Source organism: Convolutriloba macropyga, chromosome 6 (assembly GCF_964194025.1).
Source record: "Convolutriloba macropyga chromosome 6, txConMacr16.3, whole genome shotgun sequence".
NCBI classification, from domain to species: Eukaryota; Metazoa; Xenacoelomorpha; order Acoela; family Convolutidae; genus Convolutriloba; species Convolutriloba macropyga.
In genome coordinates this window covers 70,961,750-70,981,872 of record NC_134473.1, presented here as the reverse complement: position 1 = coordinate 70,981,872, position 20,123 = coordinate 70,961,750, and the positions used below count along the sequence as shown (strand labels likewise).

Below are 20,123 nucleotides of genomic sequence, written 5' to 3'. Positions count from 1 at the left end.
TCTTACCCAACAACACTCGTCGTTGTGTTATCTTTACTAGGGATGATATCTTGTCAGCATTTCATGACTATGAAGACTTGATCTTGAAATCGGAAAATTTCCCAATATTTTGCGGTCGAGAACTGTTTGTTATCTCCAATAGAGAGGCGAGTTGGCATTTGACGACAATGCTCTCGGCGCTTCCCATGGATAACCTGGACAATTTTCAGGAAATGTATTTGGGAGGCTTTATTAACTTCCAAAGGCAGCCTGAATTGTTGAAAACGTTGTGCGATTTTAAAAGGAGACAGTACGAATGTTTGTTGGAGAAATTGGAAGAAGTTGATATGAAATCTGAGCAAAATCAAGTGCATGGCAATTTGTTGAAACAGTTTTTGAATTCACAAATTGAGGTTTTAGATATTGATTTTGACAACTATAATGAAAACGATGGTTTCTTTGAATGGGATTGAAAAGTGAAAAAAACATTACTTACTAAATAGCTTTTTTTAAATTCGCGCTTGGCATCTTTCTTTTTTTTAATTCGCGCTTGGCATCTTTTGAGATAAATGGTAGCATGTTAACTGGGCCGAAATGAAAGAACATAATTGATCGTTCAGGTAACTTATTGCGGGTTCAAATGACCAATTGGCAATTATCACTTGTCTTAGCCCGACAGAACAGAAAATTCGGCATTTCAGTGTTATCTTTAGTATTTAATAACAAAATTCGCTGTAGAAAGTTTGTCCAAATTTACTTTTTTTTCGGAAAAGTAACAAAATGTTGATTCTAAGTTTATTCCACAATTGCTATATAGTAAGTAATGGGCTTCACAAGTCAAGAATCAGAAAATCTTATCTGATTGCTTTGTATTATTAATGCATTGCAATCGTACCGTGTTGAAGAAGAATAGTTATCTATCTATAATGGTCTGATCAACGACTTCAACTCCGACAAGACTAACAATGTTTATTGTGTATTGACGAGGCTTCAAGCTTAGCGCTGCAGAGATCTGATGAAAACTTGCAATAACAATATGAACTTGTTAAAATCGGAAGGCTGTTACTGCGTTGCTGTTTTCATGACTGAATGAAAATTTTGATCGTGTAATTATTGTAAATTATTTGAACATTTTGTTTAGTTATTTCTTCGAAATTTGATTATACTATCATTATTTTACGAAAACCGCTAAATTAAGTTATGGCGATAATTTTTGGGAGTTTCAGATTGGTTTTGTGGAGAGAATAAGTTGGTACCGATATCGCTGCAATTTGTATCATATTGGTAAAGAAACCAATTCTTGTGTGTCGATTTATCCACTGCAGATTAGACTCAGTTGAGAGAGGCCAATTAGGGATATAGAAAATGCAGCATGATGATCTTATCTGGAGTGTGATCCGGAGGAACCACTGTTCATTCAGACTGGCTTCCAGTGACGTACAGAAGTTCTGTCAGAATGTCTACAACATCACTGGTCTCTGCAATCACACGTCCTGTCCTCTCGCTAACTCTCAGTATGCAACTATCAGAGAGGTCGATGGAAAACTATTTCTCTACATGAAGGTAAATAAATGCGAATACCGAAGGTTTTGGTGAGCTAATTTGGTTAATAACTATGTGGTAACAGCCGACGTGTCAACTTCTGAGCCGGTTATTATTGCGCTACTAAGTTTTTAAACTATCTAGAACAAAAAATCCTTTCGCATCGATATTTCGCATGCGAAATCTTCCTGACTTCTTTAAGTGAGTTTCAATCTTCTCGAAGTGCTTTTAATCAGCAGTTCATGACAAAATCAGTCTAAATTGAACAGAGTTAAAAACTAAATCAAAAATAGAAACAGCATGAACCAATTACGCCCTGTTTTGGATAACATGCATAATTCGTGTTGATACCAATCAGAAAAACAGGAGTGTGCAATTTTATCATTTTTGTAGAATTTAAAATTCAGCTAAGGTGGTTCGGGGCCTTAGCCTCTAAATTCCAACAAGTTTTGAAAATAATTCCTAAGTTTAGTTTTTCTCTAAGTTAGCCCTCTAGGCGACTTTAATTCTCTTAAAGACCTTCTGCCCAAACTAACTTATAAAGGAAAACGGGCACACTTCTATACTTAGCAAAAGTTAACTTACACCAGTTAACTTCTAGTACTTATGCCTACTAAGAAAACTATAACAAAAACGCCGAAATCTAGCTAAGAACTCTCTGTCTTACCAACAGAAAGGAGAGACTTCACTTACAAAATTAAATTCAAAAAGAAGCTCTAAGAAAATACAAAAATCAAGCGGTATATATACTCCGCAAAAGTAAATAAAAGAGATATAATCAAGTCCGGATTCTTATAAATTAATCTCATGCGAAAAGTCCCAAAAAATCCCATGGTTAAAACAAGTTCATCCCCAATTTAGTAAGTAACCTCTAATTTGAGCTGAGAAATCTTAAGTTTCATCAAAGGTTATGAATCCGTTCAGTTCAGACAAAGTCAGAATTGTCAGTACTTATCAAAATCAATAATTGTTGAATAAACCGCCTCTAAAGTCCTAACTTACTTAGCCATTACTCTTTAATCTAATTTAATTCGAAACTTCTGAGAAATAACCCAAGGTTAGTACTTTGCCATAATTTCTTAAGTTTTCTTAAATTTCTTAAGATAGCTTAAGTTAGAAATTCCATTTCTACACCACCCAATCGGACTTAACTATTCTCCTGAATAGTTATAATTACATAGTTTAACGATTTACATCAGTAAATAGAAATGTAAAACAAATTTATAGAAAAAGAACTTATAAAAGGTTTAGTTAGTCCTTGGTCTGAGTATTCACAAACAGTTGCAAGTTCTTTTGTTTTGATGCTTTCGAGGAGAGACAACACTGCACACGAATCGTTTCTATCTTGCGCATCCCCGACTGTAGTGGCCTTCTTGACCACACCGCTGGCATACTACCCGGGACCTCGTTTGAACTTGTTGGCCTCCAACAATTGCCTGTTGTCCCTGCATCAAGTGTTCAAGAGCCCATCTCATTTTCTGTTGCCCAGAGAGGACCAATTGAATTAAACGGAAGTGAAGTTCGGGACTGAATGCTGCTTCGAGAACCTCCATCTCCGTTTGTGTGCTGGCATCTCTGGTATTTTGTTCCCCAATCGTCGCAGTAGTGCTCTAAGCATCATCATCATCGTCCCGCATTGTTACCGGCTGAGGCTGTGTTGCACTACTGATTCCCAGGTCAATAGCTAAGCCCACCGTAACAGCATACCCCACAAATGGCTCTCTACGAAGTTCACTCCTCAGGCTCTCCACTTGTAGCCCGTTGATGAAAATCCAGTGGGCCAGACGATCCAACTCTTGGTCCGTTTTTCCTAGATTTTCTCGATAGCATTTTTGGTAAACCCTGTCCGCCCACTTTGTGATACTCTCGCCAACTTTTTGTTTGAGACCAAGTTCCTCTTGTGATGACATTTCTCAGTGAAGTTGAAGTCACTTTGGTTCTAGTACAACGAAGCAAGGTAATTAAAGATCGCAATTTTTTTAAAGCCTTATTTATATGCTTAGAACTTTCACGTTATCACATATAGACAACTTTCACATTTTCCTTAAATCATGAGCTTTAAATCATACTTCAAATTCTGATAATCCCTCTGTGGTCGCCAATGTAGAGTTTAAAATTCAGCTAAGGTGGTTCGGGGCCTTAGCCTCTAAATTCCAACAAGTTTTGAAAATAATTCCTAAGTTTTAGTTTTTCTCTAAGTTAGCCCTCTAGGCGACTTTAATTCTCTTAAAGACCTTCTGCCCAAACTAACTTATAAAGGAAAACGGGCACACTTCTATACTTAGCAAAAGTTAACTTACACCAGTTAACTTCTAGTACTTATGCCTACTAAGAAAACTATAACAAAAACACGCCGAAATCTAGCTAAGAACTCTCTGTCTTACCAACAGAAAGGAGAGACTTCACTTACAAAATTAAATTCAAAAAGAAGCTCTAAGAAAATACAAAAATCAAGCGGTATATATACTCCGCAAAAGTAAATAAAAGAGATATAATCAAGTCCGATTTCTTTTTATAAATTAATCTCATGCGAAAAGTCCCAAAAAATCCCATGGTTAAAACAAGTTCATCCCCAATTTAGTAAGTAACCTTTAATTTGAGCTGAGAAATCTTAAGTTTCATCAAAGGTTATGAATCCGTTCAGTTCAGACAAAGTCAGAATTGTCAGTACTTATCAAAATCAATATTTGTTGAATAAACCGACTCTAAAGTCCTAACTTACTTAGCCTTTATTCTTTCAATCTAATTTAATTCGAAACTTCTGAGAAGTAACCCAAGGTTAGTACTTGTCATAATTTCTTAAGATAGCTTAAGTTAGAAATTCCATTTCTACAATTTTGTAAAATAATCATTTTTTGTCTGCTCTCGTTTGTCCCAATCGGGGTTACGGGAAGCTATTGTGGTTTTTTCGGCAATCTTTTCAGGTATGTAACAGACTACGCAAAAATTAGAGTGCTTAGAAACGCTTCTGAAAACTAACAAACCTTTTCTTCTCAAACGAAGTTTGAAGCAATTAATGTAAACGTATGTCTTTTTGCAAAATATGTTCCTGAACATTTTGACTTCTTAGCGAGAACACTCTGGAATATTCTTCGGTTCGCTTGACCAATTTCATTTGAATTTCTGTCTTCAAAAACTGCATAAACTTGTAACCCCCCGGGGCATTTTGTCTCTGAGCAGCTCTCTTAGAGCTGTGGTAGGCTGTAATTTTGTCCACCCAGTACACCCTCTTTTACCGCCCTTTGAAGCTAGCTTTCACCTGCGCCAGCTAGCTAAAACCAAATCTAACCCCTCACCTGTCGTTCGAGAGCAATTAATGCAATTAACACTACAAATATTATTTTTCCGTGTTTCCTTATTTTTTCCTTTGTCATTTTTTTTGAAGTTGATCGAGACCAGTTCGTGCGATGTTAGTCGGTTTTGTGTGGAAATTCCAATGGAAAAAACGTTATTTCAGCTGATGAATTCCTATGTTAAGAGTTTTGAATAATAATAGAATAGACCCTTTTTTGACGCTGCAATTATTTTTTTCTTTTTTACTTATGTTTTCCTAGCAGTCATTTGTTGAAGTAAATGTCCATTCTCATTTTTGATAGCTGTGATGGCAAGCTTTTATTGGCTTCTTTTCAACTTTTCATCAAGTTTTTTGTTTTGACCATATGACGTTAATTGAGTTTTTGTCACTCTAATTGAAGGCTATTTGAGGGCAGCTAATAGAGACATGTAAATTATACAATTTTTTCTAAATCAAAACGGGACATTTCGGCTATTAGTAGAAAAAATTTCTCTTCGTTCTTTTTTTCATTAGCTTTTTGAGACTGGTGTTCTACAGAGCTATCGCAGCTAATTTCTGACAAACTGCCAGGTATGTTACATTTCCTCTCCGACAAGTTTTTTTTGTGATTTTTATAGTCTTGTCTTTTATGCACAATTTTTGCTTCTTAACATTTCGTTATGGATTATCCATCACTCACCTGAGTGATGTCAAATCTTCGAGTAACTTTTTAACGCTTGAATTTTGATTTTTTGCATGATTCCTCTCCTAAGTTTAATCTGCGGCTTTTAAATTATTTCAAAAATTGTGTCGTTTTGCTTCAAAATCTTAGTAGGGGTCTGAGGATTTTATTCAACTATGGGGTAAAGAACTGAGCATTAATGTATCAGTGACATGCTATAAATAAATTAACCGAACATTTTTCAACCAATCAAAATTCATCGTCGTTATTGTTTACTAGTCAAGTATTCACCTCACTGATATTTTTTAGGTTGTAGAACGAGCTGCATTCCCTAACAGGCTGTGGGAGCGAGTTCAGTTGTCCAACAATTACCTCAGATCACTTCAGCTCATATCTCGATACTTGGCATTCTGGCAGCCTAACATGGTATTCAAGGTCAAACAGAGGTTCACCCGAATGAAGCAGTATATGGTCAGAAAGAAACGACTCATGAAGAAAGAACCAGAGGTATTTATTCAATTGCATTTCTTGCATATCGGGTTCAATCTTGGGTTTAAATCTAACACGTTTGGAATGGGATTCCAGGCTGTGTGGCCAAAAATTGATTTAAAAATGATAATTCTACGTGGCTATCTTGATTTCAAATCTTTTTTTGCAACTAGTAAATTAAAATTGTAATTATGCAGTTGAATATACTTGCAACAAAACAATACCTCAAATCATTGAAGCACAAATTTAAAAACTTTAATCAATTTTGTTTAAAAAAAATCACATTATATAAATTTCTTCGGATTGTTTTCTTTCACGTTCCCTCCTATCAGAACGATTGTCTCAGTAATGTATATTCAATGTATATCAAAAGTCGACTTGATCTGTTGTAAGCAGATATGTAGAGGTTTTTTGTGCTATAACAAAGCTCTACTTTATAGATTCCTTACAGATATGTTTGTGATTTTAATATGTTAAAACGGCTGGCACAGCATCAGATGTTGTTCAGGTGCACTTGGAGTTACTGCACAAGAAACACCACAAGAGAGAAAAGAAGTTGGAGTACAAAGCATTGAAGGCAGCCAAATTGGAGAGGACTGTTGAAAACGAGTTGAAAGAGAGACTGAGAAATGGCGTGTACAGCGACATCTATAACTTTGACAAGAAGATATTCACCAGTCTCACAGAAAAAGAAAAGACAACTGAGGAAACAGAATTAGAATCAGGCAAGTTAAGTTTGCAATCAGCTTCAAATTTGAATACTTTGATAAAATTTAACATAATGGCACAGAACCGATTTTAACAAAGACACCAGGTAGGCCAAGGCAGGATCTTTGAAAAGTTTTTTTTTGGAAAGTTGTCTGAAATAGCCGTCAGCTTCGGGGCTTTTTTGCGACTCGAAGAGTATTGGTGGAGCTTCTCTTTTTTGATCGATTATTTTTTGGAGTTTAAAACACGATGTTAAAGTCAATGCCGCACGTAAAAACTAAGTGTTTAGGTCAAACGGCTGAAGGATTTGAAGAGCAGAGAAGAGAGAGTAATTTTCAGTTCATGCTGCGTTTTTGAGAGAGCGAGAAAAGTAGGCGTGAGAAAATTTTTGCTAAGCAAGCTAAATATTTTGATCAAGTGCGGCTTTTTCGGAGCAGATTTTTTAGTTTTTACTTTACTTTTTTGGGCAAAGTGGTTGTTCAAAGCCATATTAACAAGTAATTGTTTGTTTGGGAGTGTTTTGACCATATCAATCTTAAATTAGAGTCGAGCTATTTTTGTGATTTCCCCGTTTTGGAGGCTTTTTAAAGTTTTGAGTGTCCGGGGTAATTTTTTTTGGTTGCAACTAGTATTCATGTGAGTTTTCATTACCTTTTTAATTTGTTATCACTTGAAGTTTGTTTTAGTTGAAGAACAATCAAATTTTAACACTTTTTCCAACATTTTTCTTTTCAATTTTTATGACTTAACTATTCTGCCTTTCTGACTAAGTATTCTGACTAAGCTATTCTGCCTTTCAGAATATTTTTTCATATTCATTCAATTCAGGGTTGATTGCAGGGTTTTTGTTACAAGTGAAAATAATTAAAGGTTTGTTAGCACAATTCTGCAGTTTTTGTAGATATTACGGCTTTCCCTAGTTTTAAGTGTTTTCCAGTGCGTTGGGTGTTCTGTTGTTGCTCCACGAATAACCAGAAACTACCTACCGAAGTGTGTTGAAAACATCATCTGTTGAGATTCTACATCATCTTCTAAGTTTTAGGGAATAGTATTGAAAATTTAAACAGGTTTCTTAGATTTTGTCGCTTAGTTGTTCCTTTTTTGCTTGGATTTTCTCGTTTTTCTAGATTTATCGTTTATGTTTTTAATATCCTCTCTCATTTGTTTCACCCGCTATTATAAGGTTCTAATCTTTTTACTTCATAGAATGAAACTTAGTTTAGCCTTAACTTAGTTTACAGCTTAAATTTTTGCGTGAAATCTTTTTGACATCAACATAGTTCACACTAAAAAAAATTTGTACAGAAATAAAGTTTTTTCAATGCCAATTAGGTTTGTGATAATCAGCGGTGGCCTTATTTTTAGCAGTCGGCTGGGTATTTTTTTTAACGTATGCAGTTTTATTGAACCTAAATTGAGTAGATTAGACTATCTGTTATCAAAAATTTTTTAATGGGATCGCAACTCGACAAAACATGCCAAGAATGTTTTCAGATTTTTTCCTTTCCAATTTGCTTCCTCCATTTAATTTGAGTGGTTTAGTGGAGTAACTGGTTTTGCTATTTTCTTTGCTTAGGTTGTTAGTTAATTTCTGTTTCGAGTCTACTCCGGAGCCCTCTGGCTATGTTCGTTTTTAAGTTAGCTTTACCTTTTGATCACGTTTTTCGTTTTCAATAAAGCACGATTTCCACGTTTGACTTTTGACTTGCCTCACTCACTGTTTCAACTGGAGCGATTTTACACTCTTTCACGCCTTGAATCACGCAATGTAGTGAATACGGTCAATGTCAAGATCAAAATCAAAAGAAACGGAATATACCGATAAAGCCTGGTCATTAAGTCATAGTGCATTAGGTTATCAAAACTCATTAGAGGGATTGCTAGCTGACATTACTATTAAACTTATTAGTTTTTAATTCAGAAGCTGAAATAAGACTAGTTTTAGAATGTAACAAATTGCACACCGAATTTTAACACTTTTTGAAACTTAGGAAAAAAGTTTTGTCAATTTCTTTTTTTTTCGTTTTCTGTTTAACTGCCGATGTGAGTCAAGGTCGGCTATGTTCCGGCAATTTGCCGTTTCTGTTGACAAAATTTGATTCGTTTGACTACTAAAAGTTGAATGAAAAGTGCGCCAAAAATCGTCTAATTATTTCCACTTTATTTTTTATCAGTGGTTATAAAATTTACATAATAACCTCTAATGACGTTCTCTGAAGCCCCCATAGTGAATTTAGTTTATCCCACCCGACTGAAGCCGGCTATAAAGCTGTAATGGATTTGAACTCCCTTTAATTGTTTAAGAGCAATTATTTCGTTTACTTTTGTAACGGCTTTTAGCTTCTCTAAGAGGTATCTATCATTTATCTACTGAGAGCTTTTTCATTCGTTTTACCATTCGTTCGTGGCTTTTTAAACACAAGTCACGCTTTTCAGCTTGACTTTTAATCTACCACCCTCACGAATTCAACTGAATGAAACTCAGAATTCTTGCTGTGGTTGGATCAGACAAAATTAGAACTTTTTAACGCTTTGAAAGAAAATCATACTCAATCTTTGTCTTTCACTTTTTCTTGACATGTGTTAATTTTAATGTCGGTAGGGAGGTCAACGGCCCGCAAGTTCCGGCAATCTTCAAGCTATGTTTCTTTATTAACTGTTTTAAATTGCCCAGAGAAGCTTGCAGATTTTAAATCAAAGTGTGTAAGAGTATCCAATGAGAAAATGATGAAAAAGTTGAACGTTTCAATGCAGAAAGCAAGCATAATTAATGGATTGCTTGTGAAAGTCTCGGACGCAAAAAAAGTGGCCATAGTCACCCAAAGAAAGCATTCATGCTCACCAAATGAACAGTCTGAGATTTGGGGAATAATTGAAAAAGGACAGCTAAGAACAGGCTACTGTTAATACACTGCAGACTGAAAATCTAATGCTGCTCCGCTGCGATTACGCAGAAACATATTTAATTTATTTATTGCTCTCAATGGAAGTTTGCACCATTTATCTGGGTACTTTTGATCTTTTATGCGATTGTGTGTAGTTTTATGTTGCCGATTGGATTTTTCGCCCTCAGAAATGTGATAACTGGTAAAGCCAAATAGTAAAAGGTCCCTCCCCACTTTTATAATAATTTTAACCCATAATGCAGTGATGTTAGCCTCCTTGTTGCAGAGAATTTGTTTGAGAGCTTCAGGTTTTGTTTCTTGAGGTCGGTTTTGTTTCTCAGAACCGTGTAATTGGGTTTGCAATTTTTGGAATTGCTACCGAATTTTCTTAAAAAAAACATTTTCAAGTACTCCTTGGCCGTTTTTAATATTCTGAAACTGCACTCCGATTTGGAGGCTTTAAAGGAAAAGTTTTTGATCTAAGACAATTTTATTATGTTCAAAGAACGGTTATTATGCTTTGTTGGTTGTGTTCCGGGAACCTTCAAAAATGTGAATAATTATAAATTAATTCGTATGCAGGATTATTATTATGTACTGTCTCACAGGTGATGAAATGAATTATGAGGAAGAATCAGAAACTGAGTACGCAGAACCGCAAAAAGAAGTAGTTGAAAGCGATTTTGAAGGACATTCGGACATCGAACAGCCTGAGATTGAAGATATCGCAGTGCCACATGCAAAGACGAAGAAACCAACAGCAAAATCAATTTTGAAGAGCAAAGCAGCAGCGGCTAAGAAACGCCAACACAAGAAAGTCGAGTTTGAGTATGAAACTGAAGATAGACCTGTGAGAAAGCAGAAAATACAGAGCTTAAGACTCAACTTTTGACGTGTTTGTAAATTTAGATGGCTTTCAAAGCTATTGCATTTTGAGTTAGCAATAATGTGACGAAAATGTTTTTTTTTGAAGTTGCAGAAGTTTTAACGGCAGACCTGTTGATTTTGGGAACCTTTAGCTTTTTCAACACTCGCTCCCTGACTCCTAACCTTTCTCGAAGTCTACTGCTAGGATTCAAAATGAATTACAACGCACCCCTCAAAACAAAAAATTAAACTTGTAACAATCCAATGTCAATTTTCAACCTTTTCTATTGTCAATTATTACACTGTCAGAGATTTCCTGTGAACACGCTTTTATAATTTTTGATGTATCTGGTGTTGAGATCCAACAGTTATAAATCGGTAAACAATTTCGCGTTAATCTTCTAGTTCAATCTTGCTTTTTAACATAAGTTCTGACACACAAGTAATATCTGCGTTCTTCATCAAAATTAAATGAAATATCTGTTGAGTATAAATTTATAGAAGGCTACTAAAATTGATATTTTATGAATGCCAATTCAAAAATGACACTAATTTTGCAACCACGGAAATTTGTGGATTTTGTCGTGTTGTTATTTTGAAGCGGATTGTGACCAACAATTTTGCGCGAAGATATACGCGTTAAACTGGTAACACCATAGGGTATAAAGTCACAAAACTGCTGAGGGGGTTTAAATTCATTGTATGAACGGTAATATTGGAGGTTAAGATACCGCGCAGCCCTGTCTCCAAACAACCCCCCCCCCCCCCCCCAACCACACACACACACACACACACACACACCTAGTAAGGCTCACATTCCTGAACTTAACCTGGCTACTACTAAAGACAACATCTGCACAGTCGCTCAAATTCGATCGAGTTATGTTAGTCGGCAATTTTTATTGTCTATTCACTTGTGGCTCTGATTTTGGCAAATTTTAGGTAATTGTTTGATATTTTTGATTACATGCGGGTTATCTTATTCAACAAAAAGCAACTGAATTTTCAAGCTGCAATTCTTATTTAAGGGGCAATGAAGTGAATAAAACCCCGAGAGTATCAGGTTATGATTGTGAAGCGTTACTTTTCTATGATCGATAGCTATCCCTAGAAAAGAGCCAACAATGTAGATAACATCAGTTTGTTGAACCATAAGATTGAATATAATTAATTGAATTTCCGTTTCGCATCAACGTATAGAACTTTAGTGAGCGAGCTATTGGGGCAATTGAAAGCTGTTTCTGATTATTTTTTTGTGGCAAAATCTTGTTACTGTCTTCTTTAGGGTTTTCTCTTAGTGTTAAAGTTTAACCGGAATTTAATGAGCATATTCCTGGAAAATCCGCTGTACTTGTTAGACAATTTTGCCGGTGGATTCGACTGAAGGACCTTTAGATAGTCTATTAGTCCAATTTTAGAGCCTAAAAGGTGCTCAATCAGGACAAACGCAAGCAGTTTTTTTAAACCCATTTTGGCCATCCAGATTACTTGCTTTTGCTTCGATGGTTAGCTTTTAATACAATAAGGACACCGCAGTGTGATCAGTGATTGCTCCAAATTGTGTGAGATAAACGATAAATGGTGAAAGAAATGGAAGGAAAATTAATGGGGACGGTGCCTACGTCATCGAAATTTTGGTCCAGGTTATCACATCTGTTCTTTTTTTTCTTTTCGCTTTACCCAATATGGTCCCTTTCGTTGATGGTTTGCGTCAAATATCTGACATCTCCTGGTTAGTTTGTTTCTCCGCTCATTTCGCTCAAAGTGAGTTTAAACAGCAGTTGCTCAATAAAGCAATCTATTTTGAACCGAGTCAATATCAAAACATGAGACCAAAAATAGAAACAAGAACTCATAGAGTTAATCTTTAAGATGCCCGGTATATGAGCATTGATCTACTTAGTCTGAGTTAACGGGTCTGATATTTTTATGGGCGATTCTAACATCATAATTTTTCTAGTTTTGTATATTAGAACCTTGGTAAGTGCCGTTAACATCCTACTGATGATCTTAAATCTTCAAAGTTTGAATTAGATAAAGCATGTTTGAATTTGATTACAAGAATACAGAAATTATTTTGCTAAAAGTAATGGAAAATGGGTTCAACATCAGTCATTTTCTGCTGAAGTATAAATCTGTCACTATTGAACGATTTAAATGTGGAATTGTTCATGGACGTCAGTACCATCGCCCTTAGAAGTCTGTTGATATGGTTACGCTCTTTTTCTCTTCGTCGGATATTAAAAGGTGTTGACTAAAGAACTGACTGCAAGTTTTGATAAGGCTGCATGAAATGAGACTAAGCGTTTTCCCTACTGATATCAGTTTTTTGAGAAAAAAATCACTGCTGTGATTGGGTCAATCTAAGTCAGTCACAATTTTTTTGAATTGAAGTTCTGTTTTGATTTTACTCCAAAATTCTTCCTGTACTGTCGTCTTTCCTTTCCTTCTGTTATGAAGAAGTAACTGCGATAGTTTTGGTAGGAGGACGAAGATATCTGTGGTGGGTCCTCTGGTACCATTGATTAGTGCCAGTAGTATATCTATGTCGCAATCTGACACTTCGAGATAAATAGTAAATAATGAACGAAGCATTTTGACCATACTAAAGGAGGAGGATCAACACACGTTTTCAGCCACATTGAAAGAGATCCAAAGCAGGTAGTGTGACTTACTTATTTCAAAAATGTAAATTACTTGGTTAGAATGCCGTTTTGTAGCACTGATTCCTATGAATGATTGGGGAATACAATAATTCTTTAAAGGTGAAAAATTGGATTCATAATTTGTGTTTGGTTATAGGTAACTTCAGCTTAGTTGGGAATAAAGATCAGTTTCATAACGTCAATAAAATCACGTACTCCCCTCCCATTTATGTTAAAGAAAAAAGTTTTTGTTACTTGATGCACTCTAATTTTATACCAAATTGCTTTATAAATTTTCCCCTCGTTTGGCGAGATTGAGTTGATTTGAAATTGCGCCCCTTATTGGACGAGACTAATTTTATTGGGCGAGATTGAATTTATGGAATTCATAACTAACGTTATGAATCCATCTATTTGGAAGTTATACGGCCAGAAGCTTTTAAAATACTTGATCATTGAAAAATGAATTTTCATTTCTCAAAATCTGTAGATACGTTTTTGTGCGTTTTGAAGTTTAACAAATAGTGAAAATTAATTGCTTTTCTCAAAATTCACTGACAATAACATTTGACCAACGGTATCAAAAGAAATGTTATCGTTATAACTTCTTTATTTATGGTGTAATTATAGATAACAGGTCAATACATTATGAATCCTTAATTTTTTTTAAATCGGGAAAGAGGGACAAATCCATTTTGTCAGGGGTACTCTAAAGTTTCGATATAATCTTTAGTTCGCTATCTTAGTCGCTAAAGACCGGATTTGGACTGCAACACGATGAATTATGTTGTACGCTAACAGTCGAAAGTTTTGAATCAAAATAATCAACACTATCGAGTTGGCAATGTTGAATATTCGTGGAAGTAGATAGACAATGTCGTACGCTCCATCCACACGGTATTTGGCTTTAAACATTGAAATTTGGGATTTCTCTGGTGGAACACCGTTCATTCCAGGGGCGTGTCTATTAAAATACATAAAGTAGTCGTAGTCTAAAATAGAACAAACATCCTCACGGTAATTCGAAGGTGTTGCCGGTCTATCCCATTATATCATCCTGTAGCCCCCACATTAATGGTATATTAAGGCCAGGTGGGGGGGGGGGGGGGGTGAGCCCCAAACCCTACAATGGGAAAGAGACCCCGAACCGAACCCATCATTCTTGGCAGTTAAGTTTTTTACCAAATAGGGCAGAGATTGGTATTTTTGAAACAAAAACAAAAATATTTTGTGGTTTGGAACCTGAAATTGTCTAGAGCCTGAACTAGAAAAAAACATCCAAATTGCCTTTGAGTGCTTAAGTTTCAGCGAAAAGAGAATTTTTTTGATTTGTTGCGGCTAATCATGGTAAATGATGAATTACCGGGATTAGCCGCAACAATGCAAAAAAATTCTTTCGCTGAAACCTAAGCACTCACAGGCAATTTGGATGTTTTCTTCTAGTGCAAGCCACCCAGCTCTATATAGCCGTTTTTCGCATGCCCCCCCCCCCCCCCCACAAAAAATTCAAATGTCGCAAATCACATGCATTGCATTCCAAGACCTCAGACTGAATAGATGGAAAGAATTTTTTCCCCGAGCAAAAAAATGGAAGCAACTAATGTAGCCGATAACTCCAAAAATGATGCAATACAGAGGATTTTTTTGATGCGTACATTATATGCAACACGTTATTTTCAATTATTTATCAATCCAACCTTCGTTAGTTTCTCTATGCATAATGCTCATAAGCATAATGCCCATGTAAACTCAATTGTTTTAGCATTAAGTTTAAACAAGTATAAAGAGGGTGTATAATTGTGCGGGCAGGGCTTTGAAATAAAAGCAAGATTTTTTGGTTCAAGAAGGTACAAGAAATTACAAAATGTACTAATTTCAATTTAATGATTGTACTGGACACTCATTGGGTAAAACTGCATACAATATTTTGACAATTTGTCACCTCTCATTGGGTGACAAATCAAAATTACCGTTAATTCCTAGTTCTTGGTTGACGTTAGTGGTAACCAATCTGGCACATTCCAAAAGAGCAAAAGGCAGGTAGCATAAGAAATATAGAACAGTGATTGAGCCAAAACATTTAGCCAGGGTCTTCTTTCGTTCCGATAGCCGTCCATGACCAATACCAATTCGATTCTGTCTCAGTTCTTTGAACGTCATCAAGTAAAACCAAAAAGTTGCGATAAGGGAAGGAAACAAAATGATCCATGTCACAAACAGCGCCACATAGAATTTGTTCATTACACTTTCCTTGAAATGTTCTTTTTTCTAATTTCGCTGAATTTCTAAAAATGTAGATGAGTTCTTGATTTTTTTAATGAAGGGGCCAAAAACAATAAACAACAGCTAATTTTTGAGATTTGTTTTGTGAGATTTTTGTTGTAGCGTTTAAAATACGTAACCAATCTCTAACTTGACTTCAGAAATACAAGATTTATCAGTTTTAAGCAGATAAGTATCAACTTTAAAAAATTATTTGTTAAATTTTATGTAGCCTAGTGATTTCATTTTTTATTGCTAAGGTTCAGATAATCTTCACAGAAGGAGCACCATTTTTTTCATAATTTGACTTTCATAATTTTTGGTCAAAATCATTCTTCAAGTTACTTTGAAGCAGGTGTTGTAGATTTTAAACTTAAGTGCGAGTAAAACCAACGAGGTTGAGTAAATAGGGTTTGCACATGATGATCCGACTTGTCTCTCATGCAGATAAAAATTAAAAACAATTTTTATACAAAAACTTTGGACGTAAACTATTGACGCTTCCCACAAAAACAACAGACAACCATGGATTCGTTCTACTTTTATTAGATGAACATGAGGGAAAAACCAAAAATTCATCAAGTTTTGATGATATTCATTAAGAAAAGAACTCATTTGATAAAATGGGCACCTGGGTCGAGACCGAATGGTTAACTTGTAAGAACTTGCAAGTTTCTCGCAATCGCAAAAGATGATTAACTTGTAAGATTTTTCAAGTTTCTCGCAAAAGATGGTTAACTTGTAAGAACTTGTAAGTCGAATGGTTAACTTGTAAATTCTTGGAAGTCGAATGGTTAACTTAAAAGAACTTGCAAGACGAATGGCTAACTTAAAAGTTTCTTGCAAGATCGTTCCGGTCGAGCACAACTATACAGCTCTTATTGCTTAATTCATTTCAATAATCAGCCATTTACCGTAGAAAGCGCGAGGGAGTTAGTTGCTCTGTTTGGGTAGCATAATACAATTCGACCTAAGTAGAAAAAATTGTTACTTTCTGAACTTTGTCAATTGAAGAGAGATCCTTTTGCAATTCCATTAAAAAACAGTAGATCTTAATTAGATTCTTCGCGATTGCTTTTCTAAAAATGTTCCTAAAAAATTGACTTTGGTTGAATTTTCAAATCCATATGTCAGCATTTTCTCAAAAATTTTAGTGGCCCTTCATTTTTTTTATCCTTTTTCATAACTTCAATTCACACTTTTCCAGATTCTATTTTTTCAAAACATCTTTTAACATTCATATCTTGAAGCGTTTGACATTAATTCAAAATGAAACAAAATTTTTTCGTTTCTAGCATCCAGAATCCATTTTGCAGCTGAAATTCGATTAAGCAAAGCCAAAAACATTTATTGACATGATGCTCTTATTTTCATCATCCCAACCCCCCCTCCCCCAAATTTGCATGTTTCTTGTGCTAGTAGCACCAAAATTGTTGTAATTTCAAAAAGTGTTTGATGAGAAACAAAACAAGAATTGTCAGAGTCCCTCAACTGTTTCCGCTTCTGTCATTTTATTGCTAAATTGCTTCTAAGTCTACTTTTTCTACAAATATCTTTTATTCTAATGGTCGAAAAACTCATTTTTCCTTTCAAAGGAAAGATATGTTGAAAGCATCTTTTTCAATTGAACAAAAAGGAGTTACCGTACTCGTCTCGGAGAAAAACACCCAACTTTTCAACTTTTCTAAGTTCTTTCCTGGCCTCGGATTAGCTAGATCTTTTTTTCTGAGAAACAGAACCAGCTAAACACACTAGCAATTAAACCTTTTTATAGTAATTAAATTATTAATTTCACTAGTAATTGAAAATTTAATAATATTTTCTCATTTCTTTTCCGAAACGGTTAAAAATGTATTCTTGCTCCTATCGTAAAACCAAGACCATGCCTTTTTGTGTTATTGAACCATAGACTAGCGAACTATAAGCAAATTGATGGCAGCCAAAGTCTCCAGAATCTCAAAATTTTGCGCCGAATCATTTAGTGTTCAGTCTTTTCTATAAATACTTCAAAACCGAATGGCCACGGGACCAATTATTTTTGTTTATCTTGGTTAAAATTTCTCAAAAAACAATGAGCGAAGATAAAAATTCATTGTTTCTTTTCATTTCTTTTAAAGGTGGGAAATCTGTTATTTGCTTTGAAGAAGTTACTATGCGAATCGTTTTTTCGTCAATTGAAAACCATTTTTTAAAACTTAAAATTTTGCACTCGTTTGTTTATAATGGGCCGCCAGAAAAAACAATGATGACAATGTCAATGCTATGAAGTAAAAACGATAGATTTTTATGAGAACAATTAAAATATGCAGAAAACTATACCAATACAAAATTTCTCTTAATTCAACGAACTTTATCAGTAGTTTTTTAGGTTTTTAGAGGACAAATTAGGCAAGAAAAACAAAAATGTTTTGGTGAAGTTTGCTTCAGGCATGTTAAATTTCAAACCCTAAACCTTAAATCTTAACCCAAAACTACGCCTATTTTTGAAAAATTTCAGTGCTGTCCGAGTTAAAAGATATAGAAAGGTTTCAAAGCACTTAATAAAATCAACTTTCCTCGGGACAAGAATTCTCAAACACTTATTTTCAAAAGTGCTGCACATTTTCCCCTCATTGAATGAACCTACTCACAGTGATAATAAAATGACTCCGGGAAAAAATTTTTGGCTCTTAGTGCGACGTGACCGCAATTGATCCTTTTAAGGTTGCATCTGAATTTTTGAATTCAATTTAATCAACTGTTTCGAAAAAATTGATAATCTGTGTTTTCTCCACATTTTTTTGAGATTTTCTTCATATTTTTTTAAAATTAGGATTGTTCTTTTGATATTATATCCTCATTTTATAAATAAATTTTAATCTCTTAATGAGTCACAAGAAATTAAAACTAACAGTAGAACCATTAAAGCGAGGAAATGAGTTCTCTTTGTACTTTTCTTTTTGCTATAGGAGCTTTCTCTTTTATCGTCAAATATTTTGTCTTCGCCGCGATTGACAATGCTAAAATGCTATTCAAATTACATTTTTTAATAGTATTGTTTTCTGGATTTACATTTTTGGAGTTTTGATATCGTTGGACTTTGAATAGGTGGCTAGCAAATGTTCTCCGCAAAAAGTTTTTTTTGGCTTCCATCTTGGATGGCAAACCTCTATCAGAACTTTTGGAAACTTCAAAATCGTTGGTTGAATTTTTTATAAAAATTTTTAAATGCCTGTATTTTTGCTAATTTTCACCTTATGTCTTTTTGTTTCATATTTTCAAGTCATGTTATTGTTACTCAAACGGTCAAATATGACATCATAATAAATAAGACATCTAGAAAGAAATTATCTCGGTTGAAAAAAAACAATTTTAATTTCATTCACATGTTTTCAATAGGCGTCAACTCAACGAAGACGGTAGCAGCTGACCTTTTTAAAAAGTTTTTGTACTTTTTATTCATTTTTGGGTTACGTTTGACAGCAGAGAAATCCAAGATCGCGGGCCACCGTCAATAAACGCAAGGAATATGCAAGATAAGCGGTGAATGCGAAAAACGTTGTAAGATAAGTGGTGAATGCGGTAAAAGAATTTTGTTGCCTTGTACCGGTGAAATTACATAATTTCACCGCTGAATTTAGCGATGGAATTACATAAATTTATCGCTTAAAAAAATGCCCAATTTATGTGAGAGAAGTGGTGCTTGCGGTGATATTACATAAATTCATCACTTAAGTTTTGATGTTATTTATTAAGGAAGGAACTCATTTAATAAAATGGGCAGAACTCTTTTAGACTATTATAACAGTATCTTTGAATAACCATTGAAAGATTTAGTTTGTCATTAATTCAAAATGAAACTAAAATTGTTTTGGTCTCTGGGATCCGGAACTCATTTTGCAGCTAAAATTTGGTTAAGCAATGACAAACATATACTGACATGATGTGATTTTCTTCATCATCCCCCCCCCCAAATTTGCATGTTTTTTGCGCAAGTAGCACCAAACTTGTTGTGGTAATTCCACAAGGTGTTGAATGACAAACAAAAGAAGAATTGTCAGCGTCCTTCAGCTGTTTCCACTTCTGTCATTTTTTGTGCTAAATTGCTTATAAGTAAATTGCTAAAAAATATCTTTATTTCTAATGGTCTAAAGACTCATCTTTCCACTCAAAGGAAAGATATGTTGAAAGCATCTTTTTCAATTGAAAAAAAAGGAGTTACCGTACTCGTTGTACTCGGAGAAAAACAACCAACCTTTGTAAGTTCTGGTTTGTAAGTTCCCCAGATTAGCTAGATCTTTTTTCTGAAAAACGGAGCCAGCTAAACACACTAGCAATTAATTCGAAATCTTCAGCGCTCCAAGCAATTTTGCTCCAATCGTAAAACCAAGACCATTCATTTTTGTGTTATTGAACCATAGACTAGTGAAGTAGAAGCAAATTGATGGCAGCCAAAGTATCCAGAACCTCAAATTTTTCGGCCAAATCATATATTGTTCAGTCTTTTCTATAAATACTTCAAGACCTAATGGCCACGGGACAAATTATCATGGTTTATCATGGTTAAAAATTCTCAAAAAAAATGAGAGAAGATAAAACTTCATTGTTCCCCTTCATTTCTTTGACGATTTTAACTTTAGGTCGTTTCTGGATTCTTCTGGCTTTGTTGATTAAAAGTCATCTTAGGATTAATTATGTTTATCTTGATTGTAACAAAGTGATTTTTTCCCGCCGCGAGAATTGTCACCGCTGCTCAAATACAAGTATTTTTTCTTGCCGCTCAGGATCTTTTTTCATATTTAATTAAACAG

The 20,123-nt window shown here is 34.8% G+C and overlaps 2 protein-coding genes across 2 annotated transcripts; one reads left to right on the top strand and one right to left on the bottom strand.

Moving 5' to 3' along the window:
- Positions 1 to 1,183: 1,183 nt before the first annotated feature.
- On the top strand, positions 1,184 to 10,517 carry LOC142340579 (protein MAK16 homolog). Its single transcript, XM_075391252.1, has 4 exons — positions 1,184 to 1,542; positions 5,787 to 5,984; positions 6,475 to 6,691; positions 10,168 to 10,517. Exons 1-4 carry the CDS (start codon positions 1,345 to 1,347, stop codon positions 10,449 to 10,451), a joined length of 897 nt encoding a protein of 298 aa, XP_075247367.1. The 5' UTR covers positions 1,184 to 1,344; the 3' UTR covers positions 10,452 to 10,517.
- Positions 10,518 to 13,606: 3,089 nt separating this feature from the next.
- LOC142341175 (uncharacterized) lies at positions 13,607 to 15,303 on the bottom strand. The gene is made up of 2 exons (XM_075392085.1): positions 15,042 to 15,303; positions 13,607 to 14,063 (listed from the first exon to the last, which is right to left on the bottom strand). The coding sequence occupies exons 1-2, from the start codon at positions 15,229 to 15,231 to the stop codon at positions 13,801 to 13,803; spliced, it is 453 nt and encodes a 150-aa protein (XP_075248200.1). The 5' UTR covers positions 15,232 to 15,303; the 3' UTR covers positions 13,607 to 13,800.
- Between the last annotated feature and the right edge of the window lie 4,820 nt (positions 15,304 to 20,123).

Excerpts from the sequence above, each read along its gene's own strand:
- LOC142340579 (XM_075391252.1), top strand. The coding sequence starts at position 1,345 with ATGCAGCATGATGATCTTATCTGGAGTGTGATCCGGAGGAACCACTGT. Across the intron at positions 1,543-5,786 it reads AACTATTTCTCTACATGAAG|GTTGTAGAACGAGCTGCATT; the intron begins GTAAATAAATGC and ends GATATTTTTTAG. Across the intron at positions 6,692-10,167 it reads GGAAACAGAATTAGAATCAG|GTGATGAAATGAATTATGAG; the intron begins GCAAGTTAAGTT and ends ACTGTCTCACAG.
- LOC142341175 (XM_075392085.1), bottom strand. The coding sequence starts at position 15,231 with ATGACGTTCAAAGAACTGAGACAGAATCGAATTGGTATTGGTCATGGA. Across the intron at positions 14,064-15,041 it reads CCAAGAACTAGGAATTAACG|ACTACGACTACTTTATGTAT; the intron begins GTAATTTTGATT and ends GTTCTATTTTAG.